Below are 19305 nucleotides of genomic sequence, written 5' to 3'. Positions count from 1 at the left end.
ATAGTTGAAATTTCAAGCAGCGTTTTAAAAGAATTGCTAATAGCTGATAAACCAGAAGACACAGTCTATGACTTTGGCCATCAAACTGGCTCAGCCTCAATCAAGTATGGAAATAGAATGCAGGGGAAAAGTCTCATATCTTGGCAGTTAGGGTCAATTTCCCAGACCAAAGTACCTTTTTAGCAGAGTAGCTAAAAAGTGCCACATTGGCAAAATGAACGCGTTTAAATTTAATTCCTCTTCCCAGACCTTACCCACAGTTTAGCAGAAGGGCTAATTAACAACAATAGACCCAAGTGGAAGAAAAGGAAGGGGCATAGGGACAAATTAGAAGGGGACTCTATGAATCACATACTAAATGACTGACCTCTTTTCAAAACTAGAAGTAACTATGATACAATAATTATTTTTCAAATATTTTTCTCATTGCTTTTGATATCTTTAAACCTCAGTAAAAAGGCTATGCTATGACCTAGATCGGTAAGCTACAATTAACATCAGAAGAACTCTATTAAATGGAGTAAAAGTTGATGAACTACTGTTGAAAGCAGAGAAATAAATCTTGTCAAAACAAAGCAAAGTTTCTGTCAATCTCTAAAAGAACAGTTTGGGGGAACAGAGGAAGTATATATACAAAGATTTCAGACATAGGGATGATGCAACTGTAATTAATTTTACCCAAGTTTTCATATCTGGTCCTATTAAATTGCAAGGACTCCTGTAATTTTGTTTGGTTATTTTGAATAAATGGTTAAATCTGAATTTGATTTTTTAAAAATATTTGGCAAATGGAAAGGTGTGAGGTACTCAAACTATATGCATAGTATTGTTTTTGTTTGAGATTTTTCTAAAGTCATCCTCATCCCTGATCCAACAACCCTCTCCTGAACTATTGATGATCAAGTTTTCAGTTTGGCAAGCATTTTGTGAGCACATCCTCAGATACTGGAGTCATGAAAAGAATAACGAGCCTACTCTAAAATAGCTCACTATTTTTAGTAGGAAAGAGCACCGTGAAACCAGTAACCAGAGCAAAGACAGGGGTTTCCATCACCTGTCAGGAAGGGGTAAATTTTCTGAAAGAAAGGTATGAGGCAGGGTGCTGGCTACACTTGAACCCAGCAAACAGAATACTCTAAATGTTTTCTTTGATCATGTAAATGCATTGATTTTATATAGCAAACGCAATTTTACTAACATCTAATGGAAATCCATTCCAAACTCTGCAGAACTAAGACTTCTTTATCTTCATAAATACCTCCTGCCACCATTTTAAAAATAATATTCTCTGAACCAAAAAAAAAAAAAAAGCCTTAAGTTTCCTTATCTAGTGAGAAACAAATCTTCTCAGTTGGGGTGAGGAGGGAGCGGTGGAATTGTAGAATTGAGTTTTATTCTTAGAGAAGAGACAGTCATTTAAAAATCCACCTAAAAGTAGCCAGCAAATTTGATCGGATTGGGTGGCGTGGGTTTTTGTGCGAACTCGATCACGCAGAGACGCGTTTCAAGAGCCCATCTAATACAGGCTGGTGGGACGCTGGCTTTGAAGACACAATAACATTCCTCCAGTGAGTTTCAGGCTGGAGGCTAAAAGCACCAGCCATTCATTGTTCCGTCTTGAGCCACATTCCTCGCCCAGTTCAAAGGCCCGAGAAACAACAAGCCTGCACACTTTCTGAAGCTCAGTCCCCTGCAGGGACTTGTAAGGGACCAAAGGCTCAGAATGCAAAATATTTTTAAAGATCCAGTTTTAAGAATATAACCCTTTTTATTAGACTGTAGTTTCCAACCCCTAAACTTCCGATCTGGCTCCAAACACACCACAACACACACACACACACACACACACACGCGCGCGCGCAGTAAAGTCTAGGCAAAAAGGAAAGTTTTAATTATAATCCCAATGACTTCTAGGGTACCCAACTATCCTATTCGTGGAAGTAAAATATTTTCAGAAATTACCCATTAAACAAATGTAATATTTAGATTCCTTAATCTTTAAACAAATGTAATATTTAGATTCCTTAATCTAACCAGAAGGAATGGGATCACTTTTGAACGGAAGTTATTGTTTAGCTGTGGTTCAAAGAGTGCCCTGGAATTAGGAAGGCGGGCAGAGAGGGAAAGCAATGGAGGAGTTGGGGGGTGGATGGGAATTGCCAAGATCAGAATAAAAATACACCGCTCAACCGGCCCCTCAAAACGTGTAAGCTCCCTCTCTCCCACACCCGTGAGGTCTTTTATACAGTGCTCCATGTTGGTTTGTTCTGTAACTTCGAAGATCTGGGGCAAAGAGTTAACACAAGTGTAGCCTTGGCTTTGACTCCATCTTTCCAACCATTTGCATCAGCTTTCCAATCATGAGCAACTCTGCATTAACATCTGGATTTGTGCTCAGGTGAGAAAACTTCTTTCAAAGCATTGAACCCTTGAAAAGTCTTCGACTCTGTTTTGGCTACTGCTCCTCCCCTCACCCTACAAAAGGTCTAGTTCTCTGGGCAAGTTCTCGGCCAGTCCAGCTTGCTGTGCAGGTAGGGAAAGGGCGGTCCTGGTGAAGGGGAAGAGGAGCACAGTGTCACATGCCCAGTGTCCTCTGGTGCTGGGTCCCCAAGCCTCTGTGAGCCACCTGAGGATGCTAGAAAGTGTGATCCTCCAGTCTTAAGACAAACAGCAGAAATGCTGTCACCAACCACCAACGGCAGTAAAAATACAGACAACAGTCTCAGGTACTAGGAATCTCAGCATTCTTTTTTTCTTTTTTTTTTTAAGAGGTGAGCTTCCTCCCCTCACTCATCCAAGAGGCATTCTCTAAAGAGAAAACAAAAAAGACTCCATCTCAACGCCTGAATATGCACCCGGCCCAAGGCCCGTGTGATATACAAATATGTTTCCCCTTCACAAACTTGAATGATAGGACTACATTGTTTACTATTTTCTCAAAAACGTTTCCCACCCCCACATTTTAAGCAGTTCCCCGTTATTTTACTTCTGAACACCTCGTCGTCCTTCTTCACGCTACGTTTCCCAGCGGCACAGTTCTTTGTTCCTGGCTCTGTTCTCTGCCTCCCATAAGCACCATGAGGGGGGACCCGTCCCATTCTGCCTCCAGCGCCTGGCTTGCAAAGGAGCTCAATAAAGATTTATTGGGGGAACATAAGCTTTCATGTTTCTTAAAGAAAAATTAAGAGGAAAAAAGTGACGCCACCCTAACATGAAGGAAATCACTGATATTTCACCCAGAGCTGGGAATACTCATTATAAACATCTAAGAATAATTTTTATTCTAAATGTTCGAAATGCAATTGATAAGTAACTGCTAATGATGACATAAATAACGTGTTTATGAATATGCGTATGTATGTACAAATCAGAAAAAAATGGTTTCTCTCATCAAGAATCAGTATCTTTTTCTACCCTTTGGAACTGGGCGTGGCCTTGTGACTCGCTTTAGTAATGGGATGGAAGCAAATGTTATATAAGCAGAGGCTTGAAAAGTACTTGTGCATGCTTGCGCCCTCTCACTGTTGGGAACTCGTGCAATATCACGTGAAGTTCCAGTTAGCCTGTAGGGGACATGTGGCTCAGTCAATAGCAAGCGCCAACTGACAGCCAGCGCAATCCAACGGACAATTGAGCGAAGCCATCTTACGCCAATCAGTCAACTCCCCAGTGACTGCAACCACGAGAGCTCATCCATCCAAGTAAGACAAGCAGAACTGCCCAACTGAGCCCAGCCCAAACCACCAAGCCCCAGAATTGTGACCTAACAAATGACTGATGTTTTAAGGCAATCCATTTTGGGATGGTTTGTTACACATCAAAGCTAAATGATGCATACACCTAAGAAACTGGATAGATTTGTACACCAAATTCTTTAACAGCTTTTAAAAAAGTTCCTTCGTGTTGATGAATCTCATTCCTCCTTCCTCTAGATGATCTGGAAGAAAACTATTATTACTGCTTTTAGCACACTCTTATTGACAAGTCACCAAAAATGATGAAATGACTGATAATTCCAGTTTAACTGTTACCTGTCATCAAATGTTATCTTAAAAGTTTCTGTTTTGTAACAAGGGCTATCCCATTCCATTCATACTCTATCTGGACCACAATTAGCAAGAACATCAGGGCATCAGTCATAAATATTTTTAAACAGCAGAGTTCATCCTTGGTTCAAAGTAGAAATGATCTCAGTAATACATATGTCTTCTTTAGGTAGTGTAATAGATTCTCTATATTCCAAACTCATTTTCTCAAAAGTATTAATAACTTTAAAGAAAATGTATGAGAGAATATCACTAGTGCAAAGGAATTAATTTTAATTCTATACAATATTATGTCTAAAATAAACTGTTTCCAGAATTGGAAATGATGAAAGATTATTCCAATAAAAAGCATTAATTCTTTTGAACTCTCAAAACTATGAGACGTTGGTGTCCAGAAAGTCTTCAAAAGAATCCTTAACCTTTGTACTTAATCCTACTATACTATATTAAGAACTAGTTATTCATAGGGTGGGGTGGTGGCGAAAGGGAGGAGTCTGCTTACTACCACGAAAGTGATCAGGGGAAGAAAATAAGGTATTAAAGATTTTAAATGGTAGTACTTAAAACTGAGGCACCTTTCCCTTGTTAATCAGTTTATACAAACATGAAATGCAAGAGGCATGGAAAGTAAAGGGCATTTTCTTTTTTCTCTTTAACAAAAAGAGCAATGAGTCTATTGTAAGAGGTATGTTGTCTGCTGTGTTCCTCTAGTGCAGAAATTTGAGATCTGAGCATGTTCTTCCATAGAAGACTTTGAGCAGTGGGCATACCACCAATTTTTTATTATGAAGCTTCAAAATTTATGAATAGTTCACCTCCGGAAAGATAAAAAACAAAATCATTGATGGTAGCCTCTGAGAAGAGAAGCTGGGCAACGAGCGGGAGGGGGCCTTATTCTTCATTCAATACCTTAAAAAAAATTTAATTACTTGAAACTTATAGCATGTGCATCTATTGCCTGAACCAGAAACTTGAAGAAAAAAAAGTGTGAATGGACCCAGCGAGCAAGCTATCATAAAACTCGGTGGTCTTAAAAAAAAAAAAGGCTTTTTTTATGTTTCTGTAAAAAACTACTGCAAACTTAAAAACAGATATGACTGCACATCATCAAAACAGAGAAGGAAAGTGTGTGCGCACACTTAAGAGGCAGCAATGACAAAATCTCAAAGGAGATTATACTTCCAGCCAGAAGCAAGCGCAGGAACCCAAGGTCAGAGGGTGAGAGCCTTTCACTACTAAAAATAAAAACCACCCACTGAGAGGGGGGAAAAAAGTCCTTGAATAAGAGAGCTTCCAAGACCAACGGAAAAGACTTCACCGTTTCTTTTGCAGCCTCCACCTTCACGCCATGCTTCCTAACCCCGACAGACCCATAACAAGTCATCATTGAACTCCTGCTCATTTAACACCGGGACCCCTGTACTGGCTGCTTCACTTGGATGAAAGAGCCAAAGGTATCTTTTCTTGCTTCTTGCCAATATCGTTTGCTAACTGCATATCTGAAAATGGACCACTCCTCCAAACGAGGGTCTCAAGGCCTTATCGACTATTTAAGGATGCTGGTGGGATTGTGAGGCAGGAAGCCTGGGTTGGAACGATGAAGAAAAGCACAAATTTCTGAGGTGGATGGCATTTTCTCCCTGTAAGTACATGAAAAATGCTGACTCCCATGGACTGCGTGTTCTGAACCTCCATTTAGCTGAGCCCAGATCCCTGGTGCCACAGAAATTTGCTAATTACTTGCATGAACTCCCCTCACTCCCGTTTCTTTCCTCCAAGCATCCATCCTCATCTTTCAACAGAGTATGTGCTATTTGGAACACAACAGGTGTTCAATGGTGTTTATTGAGGAAGGAAGAGAGAGGGGATCAACAAAAAATCATGGTTTGGCCAAGGTCTGATGACCTATGTCGGAGCTGGCAGATGGGTGGCCTCTAACTCTGCACTGGAGATGCTGAAGTTCTTCTGATTATTCCCACAATCCCTAAAATTCGAGGGTAATATGATTCTCTCTCATGTCCTATAGAGCCCTTCCCACGATTCTTAAATGAACAGGAAAGTGATCGTTGGAGAACTTCAAACGAATAGTTAAAGGCATAGTAATTACTGAATATTTCAGAAACCTTCCACTAATTGGTATATTTTTACAAATACCTTCTTTTTTAATGTTGCCTGTCTCAGATGATAACCTTCTTAAAAGTAAGAATCATGATTTTCTCTACAAAATACAGTTTGTAGATATGTATTTGAAGAATAAAAACTGCCTCCTTGATCATTTCGACAAACATAACACAACTATCAACTTCATAAGACTAAGTGGTACTGTTTGGCAAATGGCATAGATTCGTGAAGGAAGATCAGAGAACTCACATCAAAGTATATTTTTGTCAACAGAAAAAATGGCGGGGGCAAGAGGGGGAGATTATCTGTCTTTTTCTCTCACTACAACTGGGGTTTCTCCAGTATCTTCTTCAGGCCAACCAATTAGCACCCAATTGGCTCTAAGTGGGCTAGGTCAGGGGTAGATGGGGTGGTGCAAAGTGTGACCCAGGGAGCGGGGGACTGGGTGAGGACAAAAAACAAACAAAAAACCATGGAATGGAAAAACAATGCATACAATTGAGCTTACTCACTAAAACATTCAGGGGAGGGGTAATAAAACTACAAAATCCCTTCTCTGCTTGAAGATAGATAAGATTAAAATTAGTCTGACCCACATATTCGATTCTACTGCCATCATTAATGAAAATGCAGAAAGGGAGATGAAAAAGAAAAGCAGCCTTTTCAACATAAACATAGCATTTTTAAAAGCTCTACTATTCAAAGATCAGTAACTCATTAAAGCAGCACAAATAACATTTATCCAACCAAATTTATAGATTATAGCAGAGCCTGCAGCAAGAACATTATTAAAATGGAGACTATTCCTTTGCCCATAGATAACCATACATTATACTTATCTAATCCATCTTCCCTCTTTTTCTGTGAACTAAGAATAGGACAGATTCATTTCCATAATGTAAGACAAGATGAGAAGTAAATAGATATTTACTAGCCTAGCATTTAAAAAAGCTTTACCATAAGTTTTTTTGCGACTATTTTATATTAGTATGAAATTAGTATACTATTATACTATACTAATATTCAAATGTAACTGTTAAGTTAAAATTCAGTGTGATTACAACTTTTGAACATGTTCAATAACACTTTAAGAAGAGCTTTTAAAGTTTGCCACATAGCTATGGACTCATAAGATAATGAAATAAATCAATTATTTAATTCTAAATGTGGTTGAGAAGAGTATCTATTATATTAAAACACAAAAAAGCATGAGTATAAAAAAAGTTACAGAATCTTCAGTGTGAAAATCACTTCAAACTGAATTCACAAGAAGCTACTTTCCTTGAATACAATTTCCAGTAACTCTGAAACATGAGGAAATAATTGAGGAAATGACTTTCTTCAAAATAAAGCAAAACAAAATTTTAACATTGTGAAGGGTTCTATTATCCTAGAATTACCAACCCAGCGAAATAAAAAGAACCATTTATATACTATACAGCTAAGAAATAGATCTGATTATAGCAGGAAGATTGGAAAAGATAAGTCTACGGAAGTTCTGAATGAAAGAGTCAACAGACTCTTCTAACGACTTATGAAATCCACATGGAGATGCCCAAAGGGTCAGAACTCCTGAATACAATGGCAACCGGACAGCCACAATAATACTGGGTCAGCAAAGCTGTGTAAGCTCAACTAACTAATCAAAAATCCGAAAGCCCAAAAAAGCGGGCCAACACTCATTTTGCCGGCAAGAGAAACAAGGAACTTTTTCAATACACCTACCAGAGAAAACAAAAACTAAACAAAAAATTGTGGAAGACTTCCTACAATCCCCAACTGGCCTCTCAGGTTTCCTTTCCGTTCATTCAAATGGATACCTCACTGAAGGTTTCTGATGTTACAAATGAGAAACATTATCCATAAAGAGACCACCAGTTCAAGAAAGGGCGATTTCCAACAGAATAAATAGAATAATGTCATAGAAACAAACTGGTTAAAGTGTGACCTGTGCTGTGGGGTGGGGTGAGACACTTCTAACAGTTGACCTTAGGATGCAGAAATTAGCAGGTGACTTGCATTGCCACACATTTGATTTTAATAAAAGGGGTGTGAGAAGCCTGATCCAGTCTAGAGAATGTTCTAAAAACTTAGACTGATGCAGTCAGGAGGTTCTGTCTTAAGGTATGTTAAAAACCTGAAAATGTCCCTTCCAAAGAAGAAAAGGTTAAAAGCAGTCCTTAATCAAACCATAAAGAGTGTCTGATCCAAAAGGCAGAACAGAACAAAACAAACTATTGTACTGCATTTCATTAGGAGCCCTTCAGCAGCTTCCTCAGAAAGAATCCGCATTACAACTGACCCATTAAAGAATCAGCCTTTTTCTCCAAAATATGCCTATGTTTAGAGCTGCAAAGGAGGTTAGAATAATTTAGAACGACATTCTCAAGTTCTCTTAAGGTCCAGAGATCTTAAGTGACTTGCCCAAGGTCACCTGGCTAGTGAAGGGCACTGGCTGTTAGAACACAAGATCTCTAGCTCCAAGGAGCTACTTTTTCCATTGCATCAGTCAAGATAACATAAAGCTATTTTCCAGGAATTCTGATAAACCAAAAAAGGGGGGGAGCATGCACTTTTGAATTCTAAGTCCCTACTGCACAGCAATTCTGGAGACAGTATTTATTTGGGGGGCAGTCAGATAAATGACTACAATATATGAAATATTTTTATACAGATTTGTTTTTTTAAATATAAAAGCCACCTAAACAATGGCAGAAATTAAAAAGCTTGTTAGATGCTCAAAGTTTTTTGGAACTGCGGAAAGACTCTTTTCCACAGCTCAGAAGCAGTATTAGGCCATAGGATTTACACTGGGCAGTGGCTCTTCCTTACACTTTTACTTATTTCAATGGGCACCTGAGGAAAAAATGCTGCCTTTGGGGCTTATGATTCAGGGATGCTGGATGGTGAGAAATGTTTATTTGAAAGGGATAGGATTGGAGGAGGTGAAAATACTGCCACAGTATTTCTTTTTCTTATTTCCCACATTTATTTCAGAAAGGATAAATCTGAACAAATTTTCCATCCCATATAGTAATGCATCTCACATAATTTTGGTTATATGAAGAAGCACAACACAAATCTAGCAGGCTTTTAAAATCGGTTCCCCCAGCCTACCCTGATGAGCTTTCACTTGGGCTGTCACTGGTCAAAAAACAGATCTGTTTCTGAGAGCTTAAAAAAAGCTTTTCTTCCAACCTCAGAAAGGAAACCTATCCAAGCCCTTGTAATGAATCTCTAGATTCTCACGATTTGCAAGCTCTATCCGACGTTTTCATTTCACTGTGAGCTCCCTCGGGTCTAGAAGGGTCAGTTTGTGTTGATCTTATCCAGCTCCATGCTTTGCAAACTGCAGGCACTCTATATGGTGTTGACCCTAATGCAATGTCAAGCCAAATGAGTTTTTCCGATGATCCCCAGTGCCAGTCACAGCACATGCATTCTCTTCTGTTTTTTTTTTCCTCCTCCCTCCCATTAGGAAGGAATGTAAATGTGAGAATCTTAAGCCAACCCAATCAATCCTACAACCACGTGCTGCAGCTCCCTCCTGCTCGTGGATTTTAAGACAAGAAGATGAAGGAACTCAGTGTCGTAGTAAACCGTAGTAACGAAAGGAGGGAAACAAAATGGGGAATGTCACATGGTCACGGCCTGGATTTTTCTCAATTAAAAATAAGAGGAAGTGTGTATTTCCGGCCTCAGTCAGTGGGCTGGTCGGACTTTCTCATTCTTAGGATTCTGGTCTGGATGCACGAATAAGGCAGAGTGCAGAACATCCTCTGGGAGGGGATGGGAGGGGCTCGTGTTTGGCTCAGTTCTGAAGGCTCTAGAGGGGAGGGGGTGGATGGAAACGCGTGGGAGATGGCGGCCAGGGGCGCCAAGCCCGCAGCCACAGCAGGACCCGCGGACGAGGCCCCAGCGCGCCACAGCCCCCGTCCCACACCCTCCAGCCCCAGGCCCCGCCCCGCCTCAGGCAGCTCCGCTGATACGCTCACTGATTGGCTTTTCCAGGAGCCAATCAGCGCCCATCCGCCAGCTCAGAGCCACACTCTGCACTGCCCTGCCCCAGGGGAAGGGGCTGGTGAGGAAGGGGCTCGGCCCCCTCGGTGTCCCCCGGCCACCCGGCATGGGCAGGGTGGGAGAGTTCTGAGAGCAGCGTCAGCCTTGCCACGCAGTCCTCAACCCCCAGCGAAAGGGGGCTAGGCGGGAGGGGAAGCCAAGTGCCAAATAAATAGGGAGGAATGCAGGAAGCGGAGGTGACCCGGGAAACGGGAAAGTGCCAGAGCCGAGAGGGTTAGCGCCAGACAAAAAGGCCACACAGCGAGGGAAACGGGAAGGAGGGAGAGGGAAGGAGGGTAGGGAGGGCGTCCTGGAGGTATGGAATCCTTGAAATCACAAAAGGAAATAGAGTGAAAGGAAATGACCCCCGCTCCCGCGCCTTTTTAGGGGGACTTAACAAAATGACCAGAAAAAGCGGGGGGTAGGGGAGGGGAGGGAACCTCAAAAGGATGGTTTGGGTCTATGTCTTTGCCAAAACCTGCTCTCTTCCCACCTGCAGTTTCAAAACGGAAAAACAAATTGGAGGGAAACCCTGGTTAAAGGTAGCTGAACTGCTGCTGTGTCCTTTTTGCCCGCCCTCCTTGGGCTCTCAATTTACTCTGCAGAGAGTACGCAGGCCACAAGTGCTGTGGAATTCAAAAATGGAGCAAACAGGGCAGGCAATGCCAGGAATATGAAATCAGAGGCGGAAAACAAAGGGAATGGGAGATGGGGAATATTGGGAAATCAATCCAGCAGGTTAGAACCAAGTCAGAGGAGACAGACTGACCAGAGAAACAAACCGTGGTTGGACAGGCAGTGAAGCAGAGGGAACCCGAGCTAAATGCCTCACAAATGTTCCCCTTGAATAGACTGTGAAAAACATTAGACGAGAGGAGATATTTAAAGTGAGCGGATAGGAGAAGGCTCAGCTTCAGAGCACCTCGTTTCCTTTCACGTTTCAGGTGTTAGCTGAGACGTGGGAAAGAGGCAAAGACAAGAAACTGCTGAGGGAGTCAGGAACACACTTTCACAAACTAACACTCATTCCTAGGAAGGTTGTTTGCCCAGGACAGGTTTGATTTCTTTTCGTTTCAGATAATAATTGACTATCGAAATCATATTTTAAACTCAACAGGGCAAAGGCCAGCAAGCAGAATTCAGGGTGTAAATGTGCCAAGTAGCATTTGGTGCCTCATTTAAAACAGCACCCCCTCCTCATCTTGCTGTATTTTCATCTTACCAATAAATGTAGACTTTTCTGGCATGGTGATGTTAAAGCGTGGTCTACTGGTACTCCGAGATTATTAGGGATATGATTGTATGATTAGTCAATAATATTTTTTTTCCTAAGAAAATTAAAAATAGAAAAATTGTTTTGGTTGGTTGGTTTTTAATGTATCTTCCACACAAGGAGGATTTTAACCCCTTTTGAAAGACAAAAGCTATTTGGTCATCAATTTCCTTCAGAGGAAATATTATTTATTCTATAAAAAGAAACCTGTTTGAATTAAGAAAACAGGTGAGGAAAATGTATTGTTTCTTAGCCTCTTCCTTCATCTCCTTTAAAACCAAATTTAAGTTCTGCTGGGGTTCCCCCCCCTTCAAATTATTATTATTTATAAATGAAGACTTTGTATCACAAATGACTAAAGTGTTAGAGGAACTCACATTCTCCAAAACATCTTTGAAATAACCAAAAGTTTTACCGTTCATGTTGATAAACACAAAATCTTCTAGTGAATCATGAAAATAAGTGCTGAATATTGATCAAATAAATACTTTTTATAATATATCCTATCACCTAAAATATTAGTTTATTCATACACCTATACCTTGTTCTACAAAATAGAGAAGGACATGGATCAAAGACTGGAAACTATTCAAATCTAAGAGGCTGGGACCACATAATCAACAAGTATTTATCAACAGGAACCCAATGTAGAAATTAATTTCTTATGAACGGACATATATTAAGAAGAAGAATGCTTTTAAAAGCTCATTCTGTGAAGCACATTTTAAAAAGACCATCACAAGATAAACAGTTTGTCAGAATAAAGTGTTTCCAAATGCTGGAAACTTCTGCATTGCCAACTCATCACATTATTTGCAAACTATACTCCTTTCTTCCCACAATTATGACCACCAGAAAACAGGCTCAATAGAACGAAGGGCAGGCTAATTTCCTATTACAAATGTTTTTCATTTTCAACACAGCATTAACCACAGAAGACTTAAAGCCAACTTTCAACATTTACTGAGGCATCTATCCTTGAACTTAAAGGCAAACAATAAATATCCTAAAAATGAAGAGTACAGGGTTTAGCCCTTATGTTCAATGTGAAGCAAAAACCAAACCCCTCCATTTCCCTGATTTAATATTCCGTCTTTCAACATAAAAATATGAAGTAATTTTACAGAAGATGCAGAGTAGCCCCCTCCCCCCCCCCCCCCCCCAGATGATGTGTGTGAAGTCTCTGTGCAGGCCCGTGCAGGAGCAGACAACTGTGAAGCAGACACACAGGGGTGAATTTCCATAACTCTTAACTAATAATGAGTCCCAGACACATGCAGATTTCACCGCATATCCTGTACAAAAGCAGTCATGCCTGCGAGGTGGTGGGCTGGCGTGTGCGCGTACTTCACAAATCCTGGTCCAGGAACAAAAAGGAAGCATCGCCCTTATATTCTAAAGAGTCGTAGACAGGTATTTCTCTCTAAATGCATAAGCCTAAACAAGCTCTTGCTCCTGAATCGTTTTAGGGAAATGCAAATAAAAATCGACGTCTCCCACCGCTACTTAGGCTGCCTTTGATATTGGGAAATCACAGAACTAAAGTACACAGAGCGACTTATCGTGATCAACCTCAGAGCTCTGAGAAATTGCCTTAAATGAAGGTCTCAGCCCGTTGTAACAAATATTTTTGTAGAAGAATTGTCCCTTCCAGGGAGTAACCTAAATATAGTGTCAAAAGTAAACTTCAATAAAGAGACCAAGGTTCTTATATCTGAACTCCACAAATCTCAGAACTGGTTTAAGAGAATATGTTTTGAAAACACTACCGTAAGTACTTCCCTTGGGAACTTCAAATAAAACAGGCTTCCCTCCCGTGTGGCTGCTCCTACAGGTTTATTTGACTATCATGCAGGTGTGACTGTGGGGTGAGCATCTTGTGTGCCCTGACCTCCCCTCCTCCAGTGAGTGGACTCCCTAAGGAGCAGTGGGAATGACAGGGAAGGGGCAGAGGCAAAGAGGAAGAGAAATCAAGCACAAGGTGAAAAGCGGTTTTGTCCTCTGACTGTCACCATGAAACGCACCTGCTGTGTGTGGTGTCCAGTTGAGCTACTGGAGGTCCTCTGGCTGCTTCTGGAAGCTGATGCTGGCATAGGCGCTTACATCCTCGCTGGAGCGGTTGGTGGAACTGCTCTCACTGCTGCCCATTGGCTGATGCTGGGGCGGGGGTGCGGGAGGCTGCGATTGAGGGGGGCGCTCCTGAGGGCGCTGTTTGACGTCCTTGACCAAATCCAGGTCTATGTAGTTGAGACCATTCTCCAAACCCCCCGCAGTCCCACAAACCTGAGCCGGCTCCTTGGGGGCTCCCCCAAGCTCCCCAGGCCTCAGCCACACATTCTCAAAGGAAGCAGAGCTGTGGCGTTTCACGTCCTCAGTGCTGCTGCTGCTGCCACCACCGCTGCCCCCGACTGCAGCCCCCCCTCCGAAGGGCACCGTGTTGCCCGCCCTGGTGGCATTAGGAGTAGAGGAGAAGGTCTCGGAGCTGTGCCGCCTCCGGCACGCTTGTGGGTCTGCGCGGATCACTTTGGCACTCTGGTTGCAGCTGGGACTAAGGTTCACCCTGGTGAAGGCGCTCATGCCCCCGGGTCCCTGCGGGCCCCCCAGCAGGGAAGAGCGAGCCTCCGGCTCCCCCGCTCCTTGAGGCACAGTGGGTGAAGCAGGGGCTGCTGAGGATGAGGAGGGAGCCGCCGCTGGGGCCCCAGGAAGCCTGGCCTCCTCCACGATGCCCGTCCGAATGTCAGCATAGCTGACAGGGGCAACTGGAGAGGTGTCCACATAGCTCTGCCGGGGACGACCCACCTGCACGGTCATGTAGTCACCCCGGCCGCTAGGCACTGCCCGGGTCGGCCTGGACATGTTAGCAGTCCCTGGAGGTGCAGGGCCCACTCTGCCAGGCTGGCCCCCAGGGCTCTCCTGCCAGGTGGCCCTCCGGCCCGGTCCCAGGTCCATGTTCATATACTCTTCAGTGCCAGTCTCTTCCTCTTTGGGAGCTGGCTGGAGCTGGGATGGACACCTGATGGAAGGCGAGCTGTGGGATGCCACGGGGCCACATAAGTAGCCTGGCTGATCACACCCAAATTCGATATTCACATATTCCCCTGGGCTCTTGGGCTCCGGAGGGTGCAGCAGGGCTGGCCGCTGCTGCTGCTCTCGGGCCCGAGGTAAGGTGCTGGCCTTGGGGTCCCCCAGGGACAGTCTGGTGGGCCGAGCCAGGCGGCTGTTGGTCTGCGCAGCCGTGTCCACCTTCCGAGGCAGATGGGACTGCAGGACCTGATGGTGGAGATGATGCGGGAGGCCGGGCTCAGGCCTTGCCCCGCAGTGTCCCCCGCCCAGACTGTCGCTGCTGGTGGAGGAAGAGGAGTCTTCGGCTGCTGCGGCATAGAGAAGGCGACCAGAGCTGGAGGAAAGACGGAGGTGCTGGTGCCGGGCAGTCTCCTCCAGCTCCCCGGGGCGCTGGGTGTGCTTAAAGGACCTTGGCAATGAGTAGTAGGAGAGAACTGGCTTGTGCTGGGGGTCCTCAGGGCCGTAGTAGCAGTCAGAGGGGCTGCTGGTATTGGAGTCTCCCACTGGCGACATGTTCATGTAGTCACCTGTACAAGACAAGAGCTTGCTACCGCTGCTCTCCGCGGGTAGTTTCGGGTGCGGCGGGGCGTGGGAGTGGTGGCCCCCTACCCCATTAGTCCACGGCTTCCCATAACTACTCCCAGAAGGGGCGGCGCTGCTGCTGCTGCTGCTGCTGGGCCCACCGCCAATGTCAGGGGAGCAGCTGCCACTCGGGGACATCATCATGTAGCCGTTGGGATCCACTCTCTGGGGATGGCGTCTGACGATCTGCTGCGGGGCGGACACACTCTTGGGGCTCATGGGCATGTAGTCCCCACTGCCTTTTCGGCTGCTGGGCACTGGGGCCACTCCTGGGGACATCGGCATGTAGCCATCATCAGTGTGGAGAGTGGAGGTGTCTGGGCGGTTGTGGCCCCCACGGCGCTCCAAGGGGTGCCCTTCCAGACCCTCCTCCGGGTAGGACTGGGTGGGCACGAAGGCGGAGTGCCGATACCCCGGCAGCCGGCCTCCACTGCCACCTCCTGGTGGGTAGGCAGGCATCATCTCTGTATATTCCTCAATGGAAGCCACGGAGGACTGGGATGGGGTCTTCTGGTGGGAAATGGTGGGAGATGTCCCCGCAGAGTGAGTCCGCTTTCGGAACCGGTTATCCAGATCGGCAGCACTGGCTGCTTCATCGCCAGCCAGGGCAGGGCTCATGCCCAAGCCGGCTCCTGGGATGTAACGGTGACCGTTGCCACCCCGAGGCAAAATGTAGTGCCCATTGGGGGCGGTAAGAGTGGAGGCCCCCTTGCCTCCCATGCAGATGTAGTTGCTCAGCTCTTCCTCTCCGCGGGCGGGTGGAGTGTGGCCCAGGGAATCCGGGGTGACACTGCGGAAGGAACTTCGGAAATCGCAGGGACTGGAGCCATACTCATCCGAAGAGATGAAACCGCCATCGCTGGGGGAACCCGACACAGAAGCACTAGATCTCCGCGGGAACAGGCAGTCAGAGGTGGAGCCGTGGCCACTGGTGCTGCTAGACGACAGGCTGACCGGGCTGGTGGCCGAAGGCGAGCAGCGAGAAGAAGGCATGGGGATGGAACGGCTGTGGTTGAGCGGGGGGTGCAGCCGGGAGCTGCCCCGATGCCGGTGGGCGTGGGTCCTGTTGGTGCTGGGACTCACGGGGCTGCCGTCCACCGAAGCCGGGCGGGACATGGTGCCTTCGCCGTCGCTGGAGGCGCGGACACGGAAGGAGCCCTGCTTCCCGCCCACCATGCTGGCGGGAGAGGTGGCGGTGATGCTCTCCGTGCGCGAGCGGCGGGTCAGCCCCACCTGGCTAGGCGGTGGGTTGTTGAGGTGATGCCTGCGCAGGGGGACAGTAATGGGGTTGGAGCAGTTGGAGGAGGACTGGCTTTTGCTGCGAGGGCGGAACTCATCGCTCATGGCTCGCATGGCCTCCAGGATTGTCTCGTGCATGTTCTGGGCCACCACCGAGTCGTCCACCTGCATCCAGAACTCCCCAGGTCCTGTCACTGCGGAACGGCCCACTTCGATGAAGAAGAAGTTCTCTGAGTGGCCACAGCGCCGGATGTTCATCAGTTGCAGCACCACGGCCGCCGCCTCTGAGTTCAGCTTCACGAAGCTGATGGTCTTGCTGGTCAGGCAGAGGCGGTAGATGCCAATCAGGTTCTTTGTCTGACCCAGGCCCTTGGGCTTCAGGATCACTTGCCAGACCTCCTTGAACGCGGGCCCTGGGGGCCCGTCCCCGTAGCTCAAGTCCTCCCCAGCCTCGCCAAGGCCCGAGCTGCCACTGCAGCTGCTCCCGCCACCTCCTGCCCCAAGGGCAGAGGCCCCGTCGTGGTGGCCCTTGGCACGGTTGTGCAGCTGGAGGAGGGCCTGGTACCAGCTGTCCTGCTCAGCCTCGCTGTCTGCCGCGATGGCAAAGTGCTCGTCCCGGGTGTAGAGGGCCACCAGGTGCTTGTTCTTGGAGTCCGCCCGCTTGTTGATGTTGAAACAGCTCTCGAGGGGGATCGAGCGTTTGGGGGCGCTCGACTTGTGCCGCCACTTCTTCTCGTTCTCATAGTACTCGAGGCGCGCCGGGCCCCCCGCCTCGCTGGCCGCCCGCAGCACGAAGAAGCGCTTGTGCATGCTCTTGGGTTTGCGCAGGTAGCCCACCTTGCGCACGTCCGAGAAGCCGTCGGTCTCCGGAGGGCTCGCCATGCTGCGGCTGCCACCGCCGCCGTGCAGCGGCAGGCGCAGAAAAACCACCGGGTGGGGGGCAGAGGCTCCCGGCCGCGGCCCCGCGCATGCAAACAGGGCTGGAGGAGGCAGAAACCCCGACTACGAAATCCACGCCGCCCCCCGCGCTGGGGAGGAGCGGGCGCAGCTGGACGCAGCGGCTGCGCCAAGGAGAGAGCCCCGACCGGAGTTTACGGGCGTTTCGTGCCCGGGGGGGCAGGCAGTGCGTCCGGCAGGAGTGCAGCCCGGATCCGAGAGCCAAGTCTCCTCTCAGCCGCTGCGGCCGGGAAAGAGAGTAGATGCATCTCTCGCCGCCCGGGCTGGAGTCCCGCGCAGGCAGGCAGGCGGCGGCGGCGGCGGCGGCGGCCGGGGGTTCCCGCGTTGCCCCTCCAGGCGCGCGCGCCTTCCCTCCTGAGTTCTCCTCTGGAAGTAGCGATTCCCGAGGCAAATTAAATATCCTTGGGCAGGGGGAGGCGAGCTGCCAAGTCCCAACGTTGCACGGGGTTCTCCCTCCTCCTCTGCCTCCTCCCACCCCCCAACCGTCCGCGCAGCCACCAGCCGCCCAAATACCAGCTCAATCGCAGAGACCGCGGCGCTGCGGCTGTTGCTGGTGCTGCGGCCGCCCGCGGACGCGTCCTCTGCAGCCCCCATTCGGGCCCATCTCGGCGGGCGGAGAAAGTGGCTTTTCCACGCGAAAGGCTACTAGGCAACGGGCGGAGCTGGGGTGGGGTCGGGCCGGAGGGACAGGCTCATCCCTGCCCCTCGCTCCGGTCGGCAGGCAAGGAGGGGAGGGGACGAGAGGGCAGGTTTGGAAGGAGTCGAGGAAGAAGCCTCTGCCCCGGGAGGCGCTGCCGCTGCAGTTACTTCTCCCCTCCTCCCCCCGCCTCCTCGGAGAGTTGCCGAGAGCCCCAACCAAAACAAGCGGCGGCGTCTGGCTCCGCGCGCCGGCCCCCTCCGACCGCGCCGCCGTCTCACTCGGAGGAGAAAAACACGTGACGGAGCCTCCGCGCTCCGCAGCCCGGCCGCCGCCGGGAGGCTCCCGCCCGGGTCTCTACATTCCCGGCCGAGCCCGCCCCGCGCCCGCCCCTCTCCGCCCCCCGGCTGTGCCGCAGCGGCGCCCGCGCCCAGCCTCGGAGCAGCGCTCGGCCAGCGCCCCAGCGCGGCCGCCCGCCGGGGAGCACAGCCTTCCTACCCGCGTGCCACCCAGGGCGCCCCCGGCCCGCAGGAATCCCCGCTGCGGGCGCGGGCGGGGTGTTTGGGTGGCTACCCGAAAGCACGAGGGGAGTCTGGGAAAACGGCGGGGGGTGAGGGCGAGCCGGGGAAGACGCAGGAGTGAGGGTGGGGGGCAGCGGGGGGGCACTGCGGCTATTGGGGAGGAGGGGGAGGGCCCCGGGAGGAGGGGGCACAGGAGCTGGGCTGCATCTTACCTAACAGGTAAGATCGACCTCTTGAGAGGGAGCTCTCCAAGTCAAGGCTTCTACCCGCCTCCCCCCCCCACCCCCGGAAATAAATAACAAAAGCTGCATTTCAGTTTCGGGGTGATAGGCCATGGTGAGGAGGCCTGGCGTTCTATAAGCTTTCCTAAGGAACTCCTGGACCAGCCTGTACCTTGGAATCCCCACATTTGCCGCAGGGAGGTACCTCGAAGGAACTGAGGTACACCCAAGAGCAGCGTTTAGGGGGATCCTGGTCACTCCAAAACGAGAAGAGGGATTCCTGGGAAATGTCCTACGTCCGGCGCTGCGCGGTTAGCTGCTAATCAATTAGGAAGAAAATGTAAATATCACAGCTCCTTCTCCTCCACCCAGCGAGGGGCGGGGATTCACACCTAGGGGTAAAGGCACGGAGAGAAAATCATATGCCCCTTATCATAGTCTCAAATCAATTTTTGATTTTAAAAAGATGTTAGGGACCTACGAGAGGGTTCCTAAGGCCAACATCCTACTGCGTAAATATTGGCTGAAGTGTTTGTTTCACACATAGCTTCCACACCCATCGAACCACCCCATAAAATTTTTACCC

General features: G+C 48.0%; 1 protein-coding gene across 3 annotated transcripts in view; it reads right to left on the bottom strand.

The window, feature by feature from the left end:
- Nucleotides 1-18343, bottom strand: part of IRS1 (insulin receptor substrate 1) — a 58719-nt gene extending 40376 nt beyond the window's left edge. For 2 of the 3 annotated variants that reach the window (XR_002781299.1, XR_002781300.1), the window contains exon 1: nt 13524-18343. Coding sequence is in view for 1 of the 3 variants with exons in the window: in XM_011364075.2 (XP_011362377.1) it covers nt 13549-17265 (3717 nt within the window). In the remaining 2 variants the exon portion in view is untranslated. The remainder of the gene's footprint in view (nt 1-13523) is intronic. The other variant, XM_011364075.2, reaches the window with a different exon arrangement.
- Nucleotides 18344-19305: the final 962 nt, after the last annotated feature.

This window comes from Pteropus vampyrus, unplaced genomic scaffold (genome assembly GCF_000151845.1).
Source record: "Pteropus vampyrus isolate Shadow unplaced genomic scaffold, Pvam_2.0 Scaffold93, whole genome shotgun sequence".
Taxonomy (NCBI): Eukaryota; Metazoa; Chordata; class Mammalia; order Chiroptera; family Pteropodidae; genus Pteropus; species Pteropus vampyrus.
This window is presented reverse-complemented; position numbering and strand designations above follow the sequence as displayed.